Source organism: Helianthus annuus, chromosome 3, assembly GCF_002127325.2.
Source record: "Helianthus annuus cultivar XRQ/B chromosome 3, HanXRQr2.0-SUNRISE, whole genome shotgun sequence".
Taxonomy (NCBI): domain Eukaryota; kingdom Viridiplantae; phylum Streptophyta; class Magnoliopsida; order Asterales; family Asteraceae; genus Helianthus; species Helianthus annuus.
Genome location: NC_035435.2, coordinates 112842415 through 112858269, shown reverse-complemented (window position 1 = coordinate 112858269; position 15855 = coordinate 112842415). Strand labels below are relative to the sequence as shown.

At 37.2% G+C, this 15855-nt stretch overlaps 1 protein-coding gene across 1 annotated transcript; it reads right to left on the bottom strand.

Moving 5' to 3' along the window:
- Positions 1 to 9160: 9160 nt before the first annotated feature.
- LOC110929382 lies at positions 9161 to 14208 on the bottom strand. The gene is made up of 16 exons (XM_022172537.2): positions 13555 to 14208; positions 13381 to 13488; positions 13035 to 13306; positions 12696 to 12953; positions 12517 to 12623; positions 12344 to 12439; positions 12151 to 12256; positions 11931 to 12071; positions 10934 to 11300; positions 10761 to 10868; positions 10414 to 10685; positions 10080 to 10325; positions 9897 to 10003; positions 9722 to 9817; positions 9512 to 9617; positions 9161 to 9432 (listed from the first exon to the last, which is right to left on the bottom strand). Exons 1-16 carry the CDS (start codon positions 13925 to 13927, stop codon positions 9289 to 9291), a joined length of 2907 nt encoding a protein of 968 aa, XP_022028229.2. The 5' UTR covers positions 13928 to 14208; the 3' UTR covers positions 9161 to 9288.
- Between the last annotated feature and the right edge of the window lie 1647 nt (positions 14209 to 15855).

Below are 15855 nucleotides of genomic sequence, written 5' to 3'. Positions count from 1 at the left end.
AACAGAAACCTACCCTCCAAAGTTCGCGTGTCGTTCGAATATCGTATCGAGTAACATCGTATAGTATAGTCTAACTTAGTCGTATAGCGTGACATAGTCTGATACCGTCTAGATTTGCGATAACTGGGTGTCGATTTAAGATAGAACAGCAAAGGTGAGTCATGTGTGTCGATCGAAGTGGTAGTAAAATCGAATATTGTCCAAAAATATAAACACGTAAACAGATAAAGCACACAAAATCACATAAAATCAATGAGTCATCAAAGTAAGCGGCTGCGGTTCTCAAAATCGAAATATATAAAGACCGAGTGATAGATTGTCTGCGGCTACTAGACATCGACTACCCAAGGCAACTCGACTATTCACAGTGGACTTGTCATCACTTTCGACTCTAGAGGTCGTGCTCCTGCCTCGATTCTTGGGCATTCCACACGCGTTCCCTAGGTCATACTTGTGAGTTCAGGTCGTTGGAGTACGTCGAAGCCTTGGTGAGATAAACAAAATCCAGAACAAACTGCCAAGGTCAGGGTTTCACCCCTTGGCTTAGCAATTTCTTCCTTTTTTTTAATAAAATAAAGGAGATTACTCATCAAAATATGGATTTCACTCCTGATTTGGCATAATCTTCCTTGTTTGTTGGCGTAAATAATGAGATAAGCATGAATAAATGAATAGAATCAGCATAAGTCAGGTAGTTTGGTCAGGAGTTTGCGGCTTTCACACCTACTCCCAACCAAATCACTGGACTTTAATTGGAAATTCGAGTGCAGTGATAGTGAAGGATTGCAGAATAAGCACATAAACTGGGTCTGTTGGTTCCTAACTATAGTCTAGGTCTCTAAGACAGCGACCCGGACTAGGTCGTGTCTAACCTAATTCCCTATAGTTATGGCTCTGATACCAATCTGTCACACCCCAACCGATGGCGGAATCATCGGGGCGCGGCACTGAGCGAAACAGATTGTCCAGAAGTTTCCACAACAACAATTAATACAAATTCAGTTAAATGATACGTCCCATACCGTATCCCAAATAAATAAACAAGTTATCATAGAAAGCAACTAGGAAAATAATTCTGTTCCGACAACTCAGATTCAATTATTATTACAGACAATTGTTATTATTTCTAAACTCCCTAGCCTCGATTTCATCACCACGCGCCTAAGCATCCTAGCAACTTAAGCACCTGTCACATACGTTAAAATAAAGTCAATACATAAAATGTAAAGGTGAGCACACAAGTTTGATAATAGCATATATAGAGTTCGAATAGTTTACGCATAACCAGGCACGTACACAGAGGAAAACGATGCATGTTAATTATCGACATGGGACCATCGGTACCAACGACTGCGGGTTGACCGTCCGAGACGGTTCGCAATACATGATTACCACCGTAATCCATGCAAGTAATTGTCCTTAACAACCCCCGTGTGAACGGGTGCTGAGTCCAAACTATAGTACTATGTTGCTAAGGCAGGTAGATAGCACTCCACGTGTAAACATAATAAACAGCATTCATTTAGTCAAGTAGCACATGCAATCGGTTAGCGTTCAAATAGTTTGTGTTTGATTGTGATTTGATAGGCAATGTATGTAACACCCAAAAGTGCTAAAAGCAAAAAGGGATTGAGTATACTCACAGTGATTGATTATGGATTGAAGGGAGCGCTGAGAGTAAGATTAGCCTGAATAGTTTGATAGTACAACAATAAGTAACGCGGAAAAGTAAACAAGTGTGGATGGATCGAATGGGCTGGTCGATCGAACGACAGGTTCGATCGAACGGGCTGTTCGGTCGGCTGGTATGTCCGGTTGGACAGTCCTGTTCGATCGGCCGGTAGGCTCGATCGGCTGGGCCATTCGAGTGGATTGTTTCTTCCTCTGGTGTGTTTGTGTTTGAGGATTTGAACTTTTGAAGTTTTCGTTGCAGCATTTGAGAACACTGAAGTGTTCCTACCTTTCAAGTCGATCGATCGAACGGTTCGTTCGATCGGCTAGCTCACTCGATCGGCTAGCTCACTCGATCGGCTAGGAACTTCAGAATTAATCCTCAACTGAATGTCACTTGATCGAACAGTCTGTTCGATCGGCTGGCATTCCCTACTACAAACGAGTTGTGAAAACGATTAAGTGTTGAAGCATAGTATCTCATGATCCGAACAGTAATGTTCACCAACCGAGTGACATATTCGACCGAACACTACTTCGTCAATACTATACCTCAAAAGTTTGGAAAAGTGAGACGCCATGTGCTAGCCGATCGGCTGGCCCGGTCGATCGGCTGGTGTGTTCGATCGGCTGGGCTGTTCGATCAGCCTAGCCGTTCGGCCAGCAAGTCTGACCTGGTCGGCCTTTCATCTAACACTTGGTCGTTTGGTTACTTGTCATTTTATCGAGGTAGTTTGATAACGAGTTGAACTATGATACCTTCGTTCTTACCCGTCTCTCCGGCTCGGAGAGGAATCACCCAGGTCCGTCCGTTGGGCGGTTCGGAACGTCGGCTTAGAGTTTAACCCATCGTCGGTGAACCTCATAGATAGAACCCGAATCTTGAACCTCTTTAACTGTTAGAATGATTAGTTAGCCGGTTCAAGCTCCGTTTCTATCGGTTTGAAGGCATCGAGTGTAAAAGAGTTGAAAGAAAGTTGGGATTCCTTCTTTCAGTCCTTCACAACTTGTGGATATTTAGATCTTTGATAGATCTTAACTTGTTTATGTGGAAATCGGTTAGATCTAAGCTATTCATGGTTGAATGAGGCCAAAGTTTGATGTTCTTCAAGAACACCATGATGACATCACTCAAGAACACTTAGATCTTGGTGATTTCACGGTTAGAATCCAAGTTTTGAAAGATAGAAAGGTGTAGAATCAAGGAATGATCAAGAACGTACAAGATTTAGAGTGAAAACTTACCGGGATTGAGAGAAATCTGAGAAAAGATGAAGAATAGGAGCTGGCCGGTCAGAACTTTCCAAAAGTGGAAATGAAGACAAGGACAGCCCTATTTATAGGCTTCCAAAAGAGGAAAGTGGCAGCCAATCGGCCAGGAGCTCCGATCGAGTGGGCTGCTCGATCGGCTGGCAAGATGCTAGCCGATCGGCTGGCCTGTTCGATCAGGATGCTTTCTGTTCGATCCGCGACACACTTTGAGTATTTTGCGATGATTTTCGACGTTTCGATTTCGATGGACGATGATACGAATACGATGGAGTTCCTAATCAAATTACTTTTAATCCCAACCACTATATCTAACATACAATCTTCTATAGGTCACGTTTCGATGTCGGTTTCGATTGAGTTCGATTGCTTTCGAGTTTCGATTTGATTTTCGATTGATTCGCTTGAATGCCACACCAAACATATAAGTAAACATGCACAGGTAACACATAAGGCACACACACACGTATAACAATACCAAAATTCGCATAATTCGAGTCTCGAGTTTGATTGATTGATCGATCGGTTTGATTACTGATTAGTTAACTTTATCGCATTGTTACTTCCTATTATTCACAGTCGTAAATCGGTTCACGTTAACACATTCGATTACTTCGGTTCTTGCTGATTACAACACTTACTCCACATAATACAACTAAAACATAAAATAGACTATCTACAGTCAAAGAAAATCAAAGTTGACTTGGACTTTGACTTTGACTTTGACATTCGAAAACACGGGGTGTTACACATAAGGATTAAATATTTAACACGGGACATAACAACCCCTATTCCACAACAACCTCCTCCTCGTGCAAGCTCCAAAAGCATCTAGCGACCTGTAAGGCATGTAACAACGAGTCAACAACAAAGTTGAGTGAGTTCACGTTTGGTTGTTTAGTTTTAAGTTGTTTCCGAAAACGTGGTTTGTCTTTCGTTGGCGTAATTGTCGTGGGGGTTACCCCGTAGTTGAAAGTAAAATTAACCAGTTCATTCCTTATTACCCAAACCATATCCAAGATCAGTGGGGGCTTTCCCCATGTGAACCACTAGACCGTACCATATCGACTAATAACGCAAATAAGTTGTGCCCTACATCTGTGTCTATCATCACTGACAGTTTGCCATAGTCCATTAGTACACGCCCGTCCGAACGGCACGGTGTGAGGTTTGTTAAACCTAATAGCGCTATTAACTAATGACCCGCTCGCCATTGGCCTCGGTGATTAAGTCGATATAAAATGAGGGACTTCATGATAGAGTTTTGTCTAGTAAGTTTTAAGGTTGTTGTCCTACCCAAGGAGGACGAACGTACGTAGTTCTACCCAAGGAGAATACGCAGGATTAATATTGGCATCCTACCTATGGAGGATGGCCGTACATATCCTACCCAAGGAGGATATGTAGATTCCGTTTTAAATTCTTTTATCCATTCCCAACCACCGGGAATCCTATGCCTTAGAAAGTGTGTGAACTCACCTCGGTTTGCTCGGTTAGGTTCTCAAATATAGCTAACAGTCAAAGTCGGTCAACCACGTCCTAGTAGGATTACCACTTAGTTTATTAGTGACTTCAAATAAGCACAAAGTTCCTACATGCGTCTATCACATAACAAGCATCACATCAATAGTTCATGCTCATATCAACATTCCACCTATAGCTACTCGAGAACAGGCATACGATATTACACATATTACTTTTATTGACATATGACATGTTAGATCATCCTCAGATAATATACTCGACATTTAGACACGCAAATTACTACTTTTGTCATTTTAACTTAAATATCCAAAACTGGGCTGTTTTCGAGCATTTTAATAAAATAGTTAACTTGTTCCACAAATTCCCAACTTTTTACAGAAAGCCTTAAACGATCCAAATATTATTGTGTAAAAATCTCGGGATTCAATTCATCACCAATATTTTATAAAAATTCATTTTCCCAACTGAAATCAGATTCATCTTTTTCTGATTGCAGTCCACGGAATAATTTATTAAAAATTCATCGTAAGCCCGATTTACAAAATTCCAGTGGGAGGATTACAAATACATCAGTGGTCATTTACAGTACAAATTTCATGACCTAGTTCTACTCACGTTTCAAGTTATGATGAAGAATATAACACATATTTTCAGCAGCAAAAATGCAGCTTTAGCTGCTGTTACAAAACGATACTTTAAAAATAGTAAACGAAGTCCAAAAATTATGATTCCAGTGCCATTAGAACCGTATTTCATAGTACATAAATCTAGGCTTCAGAAAATACAGTCTTCGTTTTATTAAGGTCCTGTTACAGCCAACTGAAGTTGGCTGTAATCACCAAACAACCTTCTGTTTTCAGTTTATAACATTCTAAAGCGCGTTCGATTCAGCACATAATCATCATACACCAAACAACATCATTCTAACATCATTTCTTCATGTATCATCTTGTTTAACCTTATGTTCAAGTTTTAAGTGTAAGTAGGGCTGGCAATAGGTAACCTGTAGGTAACCTGCTAAGACACGATAACAGAAAAGTACACCATATGATTTTTTACGTTTTTAAAAATAATCAAAATCTGAAAGTTAGGATCCATTATTTCTCTTTCTAGGTGCATAAAATATACATTTGTCTTATAGTCATTGGATATAAAGTAGTTAAACGAGTCGTATTCATATTTAAACTTTTTGTTATTCGCGTTATCAGATACCTGTTAAATCTGTTAAGACACGATTTGCCAGCCCTAAGTGTAAGATCTTATGGTGTTCATATGTTTTCTTCATAATACATCTATTAACCACTAAAACAACATGTAAAATGCAAGGATCTAAGTTCTTACCACTAGTTCAAGACTAGGGGAGTTCAAGTGTAGAAAAGTGATGGTTAATAGCAAATGGAGAAGGTCCTTCCACTTCTGAGAGCACCGAGCTTCGTTGTGCACCTTGTATCACCTATGTATGGCCTTAGAATGCTTGAAGATGATCAAGTGATGGTGGTGGTGGTGCTACTAGGGGGCGGTCGAGACAAGGAAAGGAGAAGGAGAAGGGAGGAGATGTGGGTGTTTTGATGTGTGTAAGTATGAGGGCTTGTGTCTTGCATGTTTACTTATAGTCCATATTTACTTTCTAACTCATGGTTAATGTGTTCTTTATGGTGCAACAAGATCTATTAAAATATTAGAACAAATCAAAAGGATGGGGCCATTGTTGGCCGTCCATAGGTGGGGGAGGGGGGGGGGGTAGTAGACGGGGTGGGGGGGGGGGTAGTAGACTAGGTTCTAAACATAAGTTAGGTTATGGTAAAATTGTAAGTATGTAGTTAGGTTTCTAGTTACTAGATATTTATGATGTGTTATGATGTTCGAGAATCATAGCTAGCTTAGTAAAAGTGAAACAATGTGTTTAACAATATTTTTGTGTTCCGGGCCGTGTCCGGTTGTTCAGTTTGATACTGTTCCGTTAAAGTGCTTAATTAATCCGTAAAGTGTCCTATATATATATATATATATATATATATATATATATATATATATTTGTAACATTTTTAATTTTCAACACTCAGGAAAGCATACCGGACTATTTAGTAACTTTTCTGTACACTACTAGTATGTTAACAAGCACATGTAAGTATAACACAGTAATCAGAAAGCAGTTAAATGATTCAGCATAGTTATCAAGCACTTTAATTATCATTAATAAATTGTACGGATACATGGAATTATGAGGGTTGTCACAGATACGAAGCTTAGGAATCATCCTAGTTGGATATTTGCCATTCGGGTGTCTTTACTTTCGTCTCTCTTTCGCCATCATGTTTCGTGTTCTTGATAATACTTTGTTTTTGATGTTTTCAATGACTTTGATTGGCTAAACTTATTTAACTACCTAGATTGGATGAATGATTGCTAAAGTTTTGATTTTTATTATGGATTTATGAATTCTATGGATTATTTATGAATTGTAGGCAATTTGTTCTATCGGTTAGATGTGTTTGCGTGCTTGATATTGTTTGAATATTATTTATTGCTTTGTATGATTCTTGGTGACGGTCTTTATCACATAATAGAGTCGTGCTAGGGTTTTAGATTTTGGTGAGTGTCTATATCACATAATAAATCTTTACTTTTTAGGGTGAAATTGCGAAACTAACCTTAGAAGTAATATTCAGTAATCTTATAAAATCAAATGTTCTACTAATTGTCAATAGCTGAAAGGTGCGAGGTTATTGCTAGGTCTACGTCATTAAACTGAAAGGCAGGAGCTTCATTAGGAGTAAACCTATTGGCTAATGTCTAGCAAGTCTAATTGAGAAAAAAAGTCTATCCTTGGTTTAGATCTCGACAGGGAGTGAGCCTCGTAGGATACTTTCATAAATCCATTAGGTGTCTTGAAAAAGAGTCTAATAACCTGTAATCTAAACAACCTCTAGGGTGTCATAGCGTGCTCTTGAGAAGGGTTAGGAGTCCTTTAGATTTCCTGAAAGGTGAGAACTTTATGATCCCGGTTCCATAGTAAACAACTTTCAAATATAATCATAACTAAAAGCAATCAGGATTCCGGTCTAGATAGTGTTTCTATCATCTGAGTAAAGTCCAAAATAATTCGTTTAGTTAATTTAGTTAATTAATTTAGTTTAATTTTAATTGCATTCTTAGGATTTGTAGAAACCCCCCTTAAAACATAAAAATAGTTAAGTGTCGTGTCAGAGTCAGTCTAGATAAGGTCATTAGCGTAATTAATTAGACTCTCGTGGGTTCGATATCCGGACTTATATTAGCTATACTAGAGTCAATCGGTATACTTTCCGGTTAGTAGTTTAGTATGTCTTAGTGAGTCTAGAGTATTACTTAGAGTTTAGAAATAGGTTAATTTAGTTATTTTTATTAAACTACTTTTTAGCACATCATCAAGTATCGCAGTTTCTTCATGCTTCTACTGTCGATCATTTTCAGGTTGTCAAACGCATTGTACGATATGTCAAAGGCACCCGCTCTTTTGATTGGGCTCGTTGCTTAGATACCAGACGCTCTACCTATGGCTACTCTATCTTTCTTGTCGGAAATTTAGTGTCCTGGAGTGCTAAGAAGCAACCAACTATCTCCCGCTCCAGTTGCGAATCTGAATGTCGGGCTATGGCCAACATTGTTGTTGAACTTGTCTTGATTATTCATCTCTTACGTGAGCTTCATGCCTTTCCACCTGACCAGCCTACTTTGCTTTGTGACAACAAAAGTGCCTTATTTATGACTCAGAATCCGGTTTCTCATAAGCGAGCAAAGCATATTCACTTAGATAATCACTTTATTAGGGAGCTTGTTAATTCAGGGAAACTTTACACAAAGTCCGTTCCGACCAATCTTCAAGTGGCAAACTTTTTACTAAAAGCCTTTCGTGTCCTCAATTTGAAAAATTTCGTACTATGTTATGTCTTGGGCCGCCACCTTTCTATTGAAGGAAGGTATTAGATAAAGATTTGTAAAATATTTATGATTTTATTGTGTATCTTTTATATTTGTTAACATAAGGATAGGTTGTAATTCTTTAGTTATAAAAAGTTCTCTTCCCTCATTATCATCTCCATCTTGAAGCCCCTCCGCCCATGTGGTCTAAGTGGCAATTTTCACACCAAAATTTTAAACATACACCGCCTATGGTTAAACATATAAATTCATCACAATCTGATGATGTAGGGATGAGCAAATCTCGATCCCGATCCCGAATTTCACCAAAACTGTGTATCGATACCGAATTATGTCGGTACGGTATCGGTATGGTATCCATTTCTGGTACCAAAAAAATTCGGTACAGTATTTTCAAGATCAGTACGAGATAGGATCGGGATCGATATTTGATACCATATGGTCATCCCTAATCTGATGGACCGAGAATGTATTTAGGATTAAACTTAATCATCATTGTTAAATTGTGAACTTTGATGTTTGTGCTTGCCGCCATGACGATGACTCACATCTACTTAATGAACCAGGTACAATTCTTGTTTTTCTTCTTTTCGTCTTAATTCGTGCTGCTATTGGTACTTTGTTGAGTGTTGTTTGGATCCTATTCTATTCCTCACAAATGAATAACTGTGAATTTAGCAGGCTAATGGCCGGTAGAGATAATGTATGCACACCAACTGTTTGTAGAAATGCCCCTGTGTATGTAGGATGATTATATTTTTGATCACCCACTTATTTATATGCCTAAGAATTCAAATGAATTTCTGATTACCAATTTATGTCAATCTTTTAATAGCATGTTGTAATCGTATAGTATACCAATTAGTAGATGAATACATCAGGGATGTAATACAACTTATGTTTGAAGATCAATCTTAAAACATACTATTCTTAAAGTTTTACTTAGTGATCGGTAGGAAGCTTTCCCTCCAAGAAGGAAGTGAAGAACGCTAGAGCGCGCCCTGGTTGGTAGCTTGGGACGAAATGCCCAGCTCCTCTTATCGTCACAAATGTTACGTTTTCGTATCCCACAACATATCCACCAACCTAAACAACATAGGTAAGTTTCAGTATATTGTGTAGTTAAGTAATATTTTACATTAGGAACGAATAGAAGGCTTTTTACCTCGCCTTGGTACATCCATGGGTACCATGGTGTCTTGACTGGTGTTTGTAGTTTGTTTATATCATACCTAGTTGTTGTCACTGGTACTCTCCCATCTGTATCTCCACTGCAATATTATGTTATAATCAGTTGAGCATACACACACAAATGCTAGCTTTACAATAATTGCATCTCTTTATGCGGCAAAGAAATTACATTAAATGAAGTTACCTGTAGATCCAAACACTGATTCCGCTGGCCATTAGATCCTGTATCACAGGCAACACTGTAAAAGGCATGTCCTTCCAGTTTATACCGATGAAGTCACTGCATTCAAAGACAAGATCTTGTATAAAGATTGACATAGATGATGTATATTAGTACTTGTTTCGAAGGTTAGTATTACTTGCAAGATTCCCACTGGACCGGTTTTGCATGAAGCGACTGTTGCACAACAGGAGTGTTCAGGTATTCATAAATATAGTTCTCGGTGCATGGATCAAATCCTGATATCTGTATCCATTATGTGAATTACTTGTTTCCAAGTGAATATACTTTTGCAAATATGTTTATTTAGATTTAATTTTACCGATGGAGTGCTATTGCTAAATGGTGAGCATAAAGGGGCATATATGTCGTAGAAATAGACGTTGCTTTTAGCAGCAAATGCCTGATTTTGATAGTCATTACATGCATCTGTTACGTTTGCACCCTCTGAAAAGTTGCAGTTGGAAATGATTCCTTCATGGATTTCATCAGAAATGATTGCATGTGTCCAGAAATAATCATACATTCCTGCGTTTTCGGTTTCATCATCGACATATGCATTTCCGAGCTGCAGCATAAATTGAACATGTTCATTTTTATATTCAGTATCATTAAAGAGTTTACAGTTACTAGTAAATAATAAATCCAATACTTACAGCAATTCCTTTAAGGTTAATGACAGTTTGATTGGTGATCTTGTTGTTTTGAAGAATTAATTGTGCGAGTTGAGGTATATAATGCCCTGCATAGCTTTCTCCCGTGATGTAAAAATCTCTAGTTTTGTATTCCGGGAATCTCTCTAACCAATTAACTAGAAACGTGTATGAATCTTTTGCGGTTTGTACATCGTCAGTTATATAGTCTGAAGACGTGTTCGAGTAAGAATATCCGACTCCAGCCGGTGATTCCAAGAAAAGGACATTTGCAACTATAAAAATAATAATGATCATTTCAAACATGTCCTGTTTTCATTCTCTTTATGGAAGATATATACGATTCTTACCGTTGTTCCATGCATATTTATTCCATGACAATGTTGTATTATCAGCATTGACTCGAAACGGTCCAAGTTCCATCATGGCCCCGCTTCCAAACGACGAACAGCCCGGCCCTGCAACAATTTATAGCATTCTTTAGTTTTGCACGTGAATATGTTCACAATCAAGAAAATGTTACCTCCATTGAGCCAGAGTACAAGAGGATTAGTGGAAGAGTTGACTAGTGACTCTGCAAAATAGTAGAACAGTGCTCTTCCGTGGTTTGCGTCAACTGTCACATACCCTGAGTACTGGTCAAAGTTTGTTCCTGCAGGCTGACCTGGCAACTCTGATATCTTGTCAGCCTCCTTCAACCCATCTTGTGGGCCTACGTAGACCGGAGTATATGAGTTCTCAACTGTGACTTCTTCTTTACTTGCATGATTCGATACAGTTCTTCTTGAACGTTGAATCTTTAATGCGTTCTCAAGAGGGTCGTACCCGTTGCCACCGTAGCAAGATACGAGCACGAGTAGACTGAAATGAACAAACAAGTGAAGTGCAATCTTCATTGGTTAAATGAATGTTGTGCTGCTGCTTAGATTATATCAAAGCATTTATATACACATATGGATAGTTGTGGGAAGTAACGGGCCGGATTTTGTCTTGCTGAGCATACAGTCAGAGTGACAAGACTTATGTTTTTATTGTTTGAATAATGAGGGAAAAAAACATAAACTTAATACAAGGTTGCCGCCAGTTTATGCTATACAAACAAGACTAAAACAAGAAGTCAGTTTTCATTTTAATATATTTTGAAGATGCACAAGTGTGGAACTAGTCCAGAGCCACCCCTCAAAAATCAGTTCCAACACCACCCGGTGTGGTAAAACCAGGTTTTGACTTTTGTTGACCAACCCGAACCGGTTTGGGACCCGATCTCCTCACGGTAACAGTGTTGTAATTCTTAGAATTTGATTATTTTTCATATATATACATGTCTATATAGGTATGCTCTGCCAACAAGCTAGCATTAATATTGATACAACTTATTAATTCAAATGAATTATTTATCACCAATTTTATTTCAACCCTTATTTTTCATATACATACATGTCCATATGGGTATGATCACTCAAGAAAATGATAAGCTCGAACATAGATCTAACGTAATACTATTCTTGAAGTTCGACTTAGTGATTTGTTGGAAGCGTTCCCTCCAAAAAGGAAGTGAAGAATGCTAGAGCGCGTCCTGGTTGGTAGCTTGGGACGAAATGTCCAGCTCCTCTTATCGTCACAAATGTTAGGTTTTCATATCCCTCAACATATCCGCCAACCTAAATAACATAAATAAATTTCCGTATGTCATTTAGTTAAGTAATAATTTAAATTGGGAATGAATAGAAGGCTTTCTACCTCGCCTCGGTACATCCATGGATACCATGGTGTCTTGACTGATGTCGCTAGTTTGTTTACATCATACCTACTTATCGTCACTGGTACACTCCCGTCTACATCTCCACTGCAATTTTATGAGTGTCGTTTTATTGTTATGCGATAATTGGTCAAGTATACGTAAACGCACACACATATCAATATATTAACTTACCTAAAGATCCAAACACTGATCCCATTGGCCATTAGATCCCGAACCACAGGCAACACTGTAAAAGGCATGTCCGTATAGTTTGCATAGATGAAGTCGCTGCATTCAAAGACAAGATCTTTGAGCTAGATGATGTGTATATATACTTGTTTCAAACTTTCAAAGCTTAGTCTTACTTGCAAGCTATGTATTCAACCGGTCTTGCATGAAGCGCTTGTTGCACAGCAGGAATGTTCAGGTATGCTCGAATATAAACCTCGGTGCATGGATCAAATCCCGATATCTGTATCAATCATGTGAATAGTTTCCATATAAATATATTTCTCCAAATACGTCTGTTTAGATCAAATCTTACCGGTTCGACGGCCAAAAAAGTGCTATTGCTGATTAATGGGCATAAAGGGTAATAGATATTAAATGGGAAAATGTTGCTCATAGCAGCGAGTGCCTGATTTTGATAGTCGTTACACGCATCTGTTATGATTCCACCTTCGGAAAAATTGCAGTTGGAAACGATTCCTTCATGTATTTCATCAGAAATGATGGCGTGTGTCCAGAAAAACTCATACGTCCCTACGTTATCTGTTTCACTATCGAGATATGCATTTCCGAGCTGAAGCATAAGATGCACATGTTTATCGTTATTTACAGTACGAACAAGTAGTTTGTAGTTACGAGTAAATCCAAAACTTACAGCAACTTTTTTAAGGTTAATGACAGTGTGATTGGTGATCTTGTTGTTTTGAAGAATTAACTGTGCAAGTTGAACCGCAAAATGCCCTGCATAGCTTTCTCCTACGATGTGAAAATCTCTAGTTTTGTACTCCGGGAATCTTTCTAACCAGTTGATTAGAAACGTATACGAATCTCTTGCGGTTTGTGCATCACCAGTTACATAATCTGAAGACGTGTTGGAGTAAGAAAATCCAACTCCAGCCGGGGATTCCAAGAAAATGACATTTGCAACTGCAAAGATTATTTTCCATCATTTAAAACATGATATGTTTTCATTCTCCTAATGAAAGATATACGAGTCTTACCGTTGTTCCATGCATATATATTACGTGACAGTGTTGTATTATCAGCGTTGACTCGAAACGGTCCAAGTTCCATCATGGCACCGGTTCCAAACGAAGAGCAGCCCGGCCCTGCAATGATTCAAATATTTTTCAACTTCTTGAACACTAGTCAAGTGAAATTCGATAAAATGTTACCTCCAGATAGCCAGAGTACAAGAGGCTTAGTGGAAGAGTTGACAGGTGACTCTGCAAGATAGTAAAACAGTGCTCTCCCATTGTTCGGGTCAACGGTAACATACCCTGAGTACTGGTCAAAGTCTGTTCCGGCTGGCTGACCTGGCAAACTGGATATTTTATCGGCATCCTTTAACCCTTTTTGTGGGCCCATGTATACTTGTGAGGTTGAATACTCGGCTAAGTAATCTTCGTTACATACATGATTCAATTCGGATCTTCTGGAGCGTTGGATGTTTAAAGCGATCTTTAGAGGGTTGTGTCCATCGCTAGCGTAGCAAGACGCCAAAACGAGTAGAGTGAAATGAAGAGACAGTTGAAATGCGATCTTCATTGGTAATAGGAGGTATGTTGTCCTGCTGTTTAGATGATATAAAAACGTTTATATATACATGAATATTTTGGAAAAACTAGGTGTGATTTTGTTGACTTAATCAGGTTTCTTCAGCTTCCACTAGTCACTCAAACTTATCTATAACTACAGACTAAAATTACGTGAAGTAAATGGAACAAATATGAAACTAATTTCTTTTCAAGTTTAACTTGAAATAAAGGGTAATAGTGAACACAAAAAGCTATTAAATAATATTCAAGTTTATAAATGTTTCATTAAGTGATTTCCGGTCATTCAATTTAAGCAATTATAAAACAGGGGGAAGTTCATTTAAAAAAAAATTAAATTGAGAAGAAAAAGAACAAATGGTACAATTCTAAAATATTTAATAGTCTTCTCTCATCTCATTCATTATCATCTTTGACTAATTAATTGATCATAAAGACTATCATCCTTCACACTAAAATTTTTGCCTCAACACATCAAAATTTATCCTACACGTTTTAAAATTTATCCTACACATATTGAAATTTATCTTACAAGGCTCGTAATTCATCCTACACACCTCATAATTTATCCTACACTTTAAATTATTTTTTTTCTTCTTTGAAAATATATTGTTTTTTTGAAAATAAGTTACAAATTTAATTTAGTTAGCTATTAAAAAGGAAAACTATTAATTAATGATCTATCTAAGTTATCAAATTACCCTTACACTAATATTAAATACAAAAATTAAATGAAGTAAAATGAATGATTCTTAATGGTTAAAATTTTCTTTTTTTTTTATTTTTATAAAAAAAATTCTTCTTATTTGAACCCTCCACTTATAAAACAAGTTCACAACAATAAAAACGGTATGAAACTCGAGTGACTTTTATAGTTAAGAAAATATACGAGTGTCTTTATGAGAGATATACTTTAACTTGGTTAGTGTTTTATGATTTTAACCTTTTAATAATTTATTTAATTGTTGTTTTACTGATAAGTACGAGACAGAGAAATAAAACAAGAGATCTGGGCTCCTCAAAAAACAAAAAAGAACTAGAATTTAAATAATGAAGACGATGATCGTATATGAGATGACTGGTCAAACCAAATATAAAAGTCAACAATTGAAATTATGTAGAGAAAACCAATTTTGAAACTATTATCATATTTATTTATTTTTTGAAGCAAATAATTGTACTTTTGTAACGTGTTAGTAAATCAAACTATTCTTTCAAACAAATTTCATTTGATCAATTTTGAATATCAAAACTTATTTGACTTTCTGTTTGATAACTGTCTTTTTTATTCTTTGAAACAAAATTCATTTGATCAATTTTGAATATAAAAACTTATTTGACTTTCTGTTTGATAACTTTCTTTTTAATTATTTGTTGGCAAGTTTATAACAAGATTATTTTAACCTGGCAAGTTTATAACAAGATTGTTTTAACCTTAAAATGTTGGCAAATTGGATTTAAATAATCCCAATTTGCTCAATTTGGCCGATAATAATCCCAATTCAGTTATTGGTTGATAATAATCCGAACTGGTCCACTTTTGGCCGATCATAGTCCGTCGTTAAAACTAGCTTAACGGAGTTAAGCTTTCTTCCGAATTACAAACCGATGTTTTATGGATTTTGATCAGAACAAGGATACGAGTTGATTGATATAAAATTTACCTCGAAATACTGCCCCAAACGACGAAAACGGTGCTTCAATTCGAGTGTTTAAACTTCCAATTAACAAAAATCAACTCGTTTGAAGCACCATTTCGATGTAAGTTTTACATAAATCGAATCGTATCCTCGTTCTGATCAAAATCCATAAAACATCAGTTTGTAATTCGGAAAAAAACTTAACTCCGTTAAACTATTTTTAACGGCGGACTATTATCAGCCAAAAGTGGACCAGTTCGGATTATTATCGGCCAATAAC

Bases quoted from the DNA above. Each gene is read 5' to 3' on its own strand.
- LOC110929382 (XM_022172537.2), bottom strand. From the start codon at position 13,927: ATGAAGATCGCATTTCAACTGTCTCTTCATTTCACTCTACTCGTTTTG. The intron at 12,624-12,695 runs GTAAGATTTGAT...TGATTGATACAG, and splicing joins CTTTTTTGGCCGTCGAACCG to ATATCGGGATTTGATCCATG. The intron at 9,818-9,896 runs GTAATACTAACC...CTTTGAATGCAG, and splicing joins GTCCAGTGGGAATCTTGCAA to TGACTTCATCGGTATAAACT.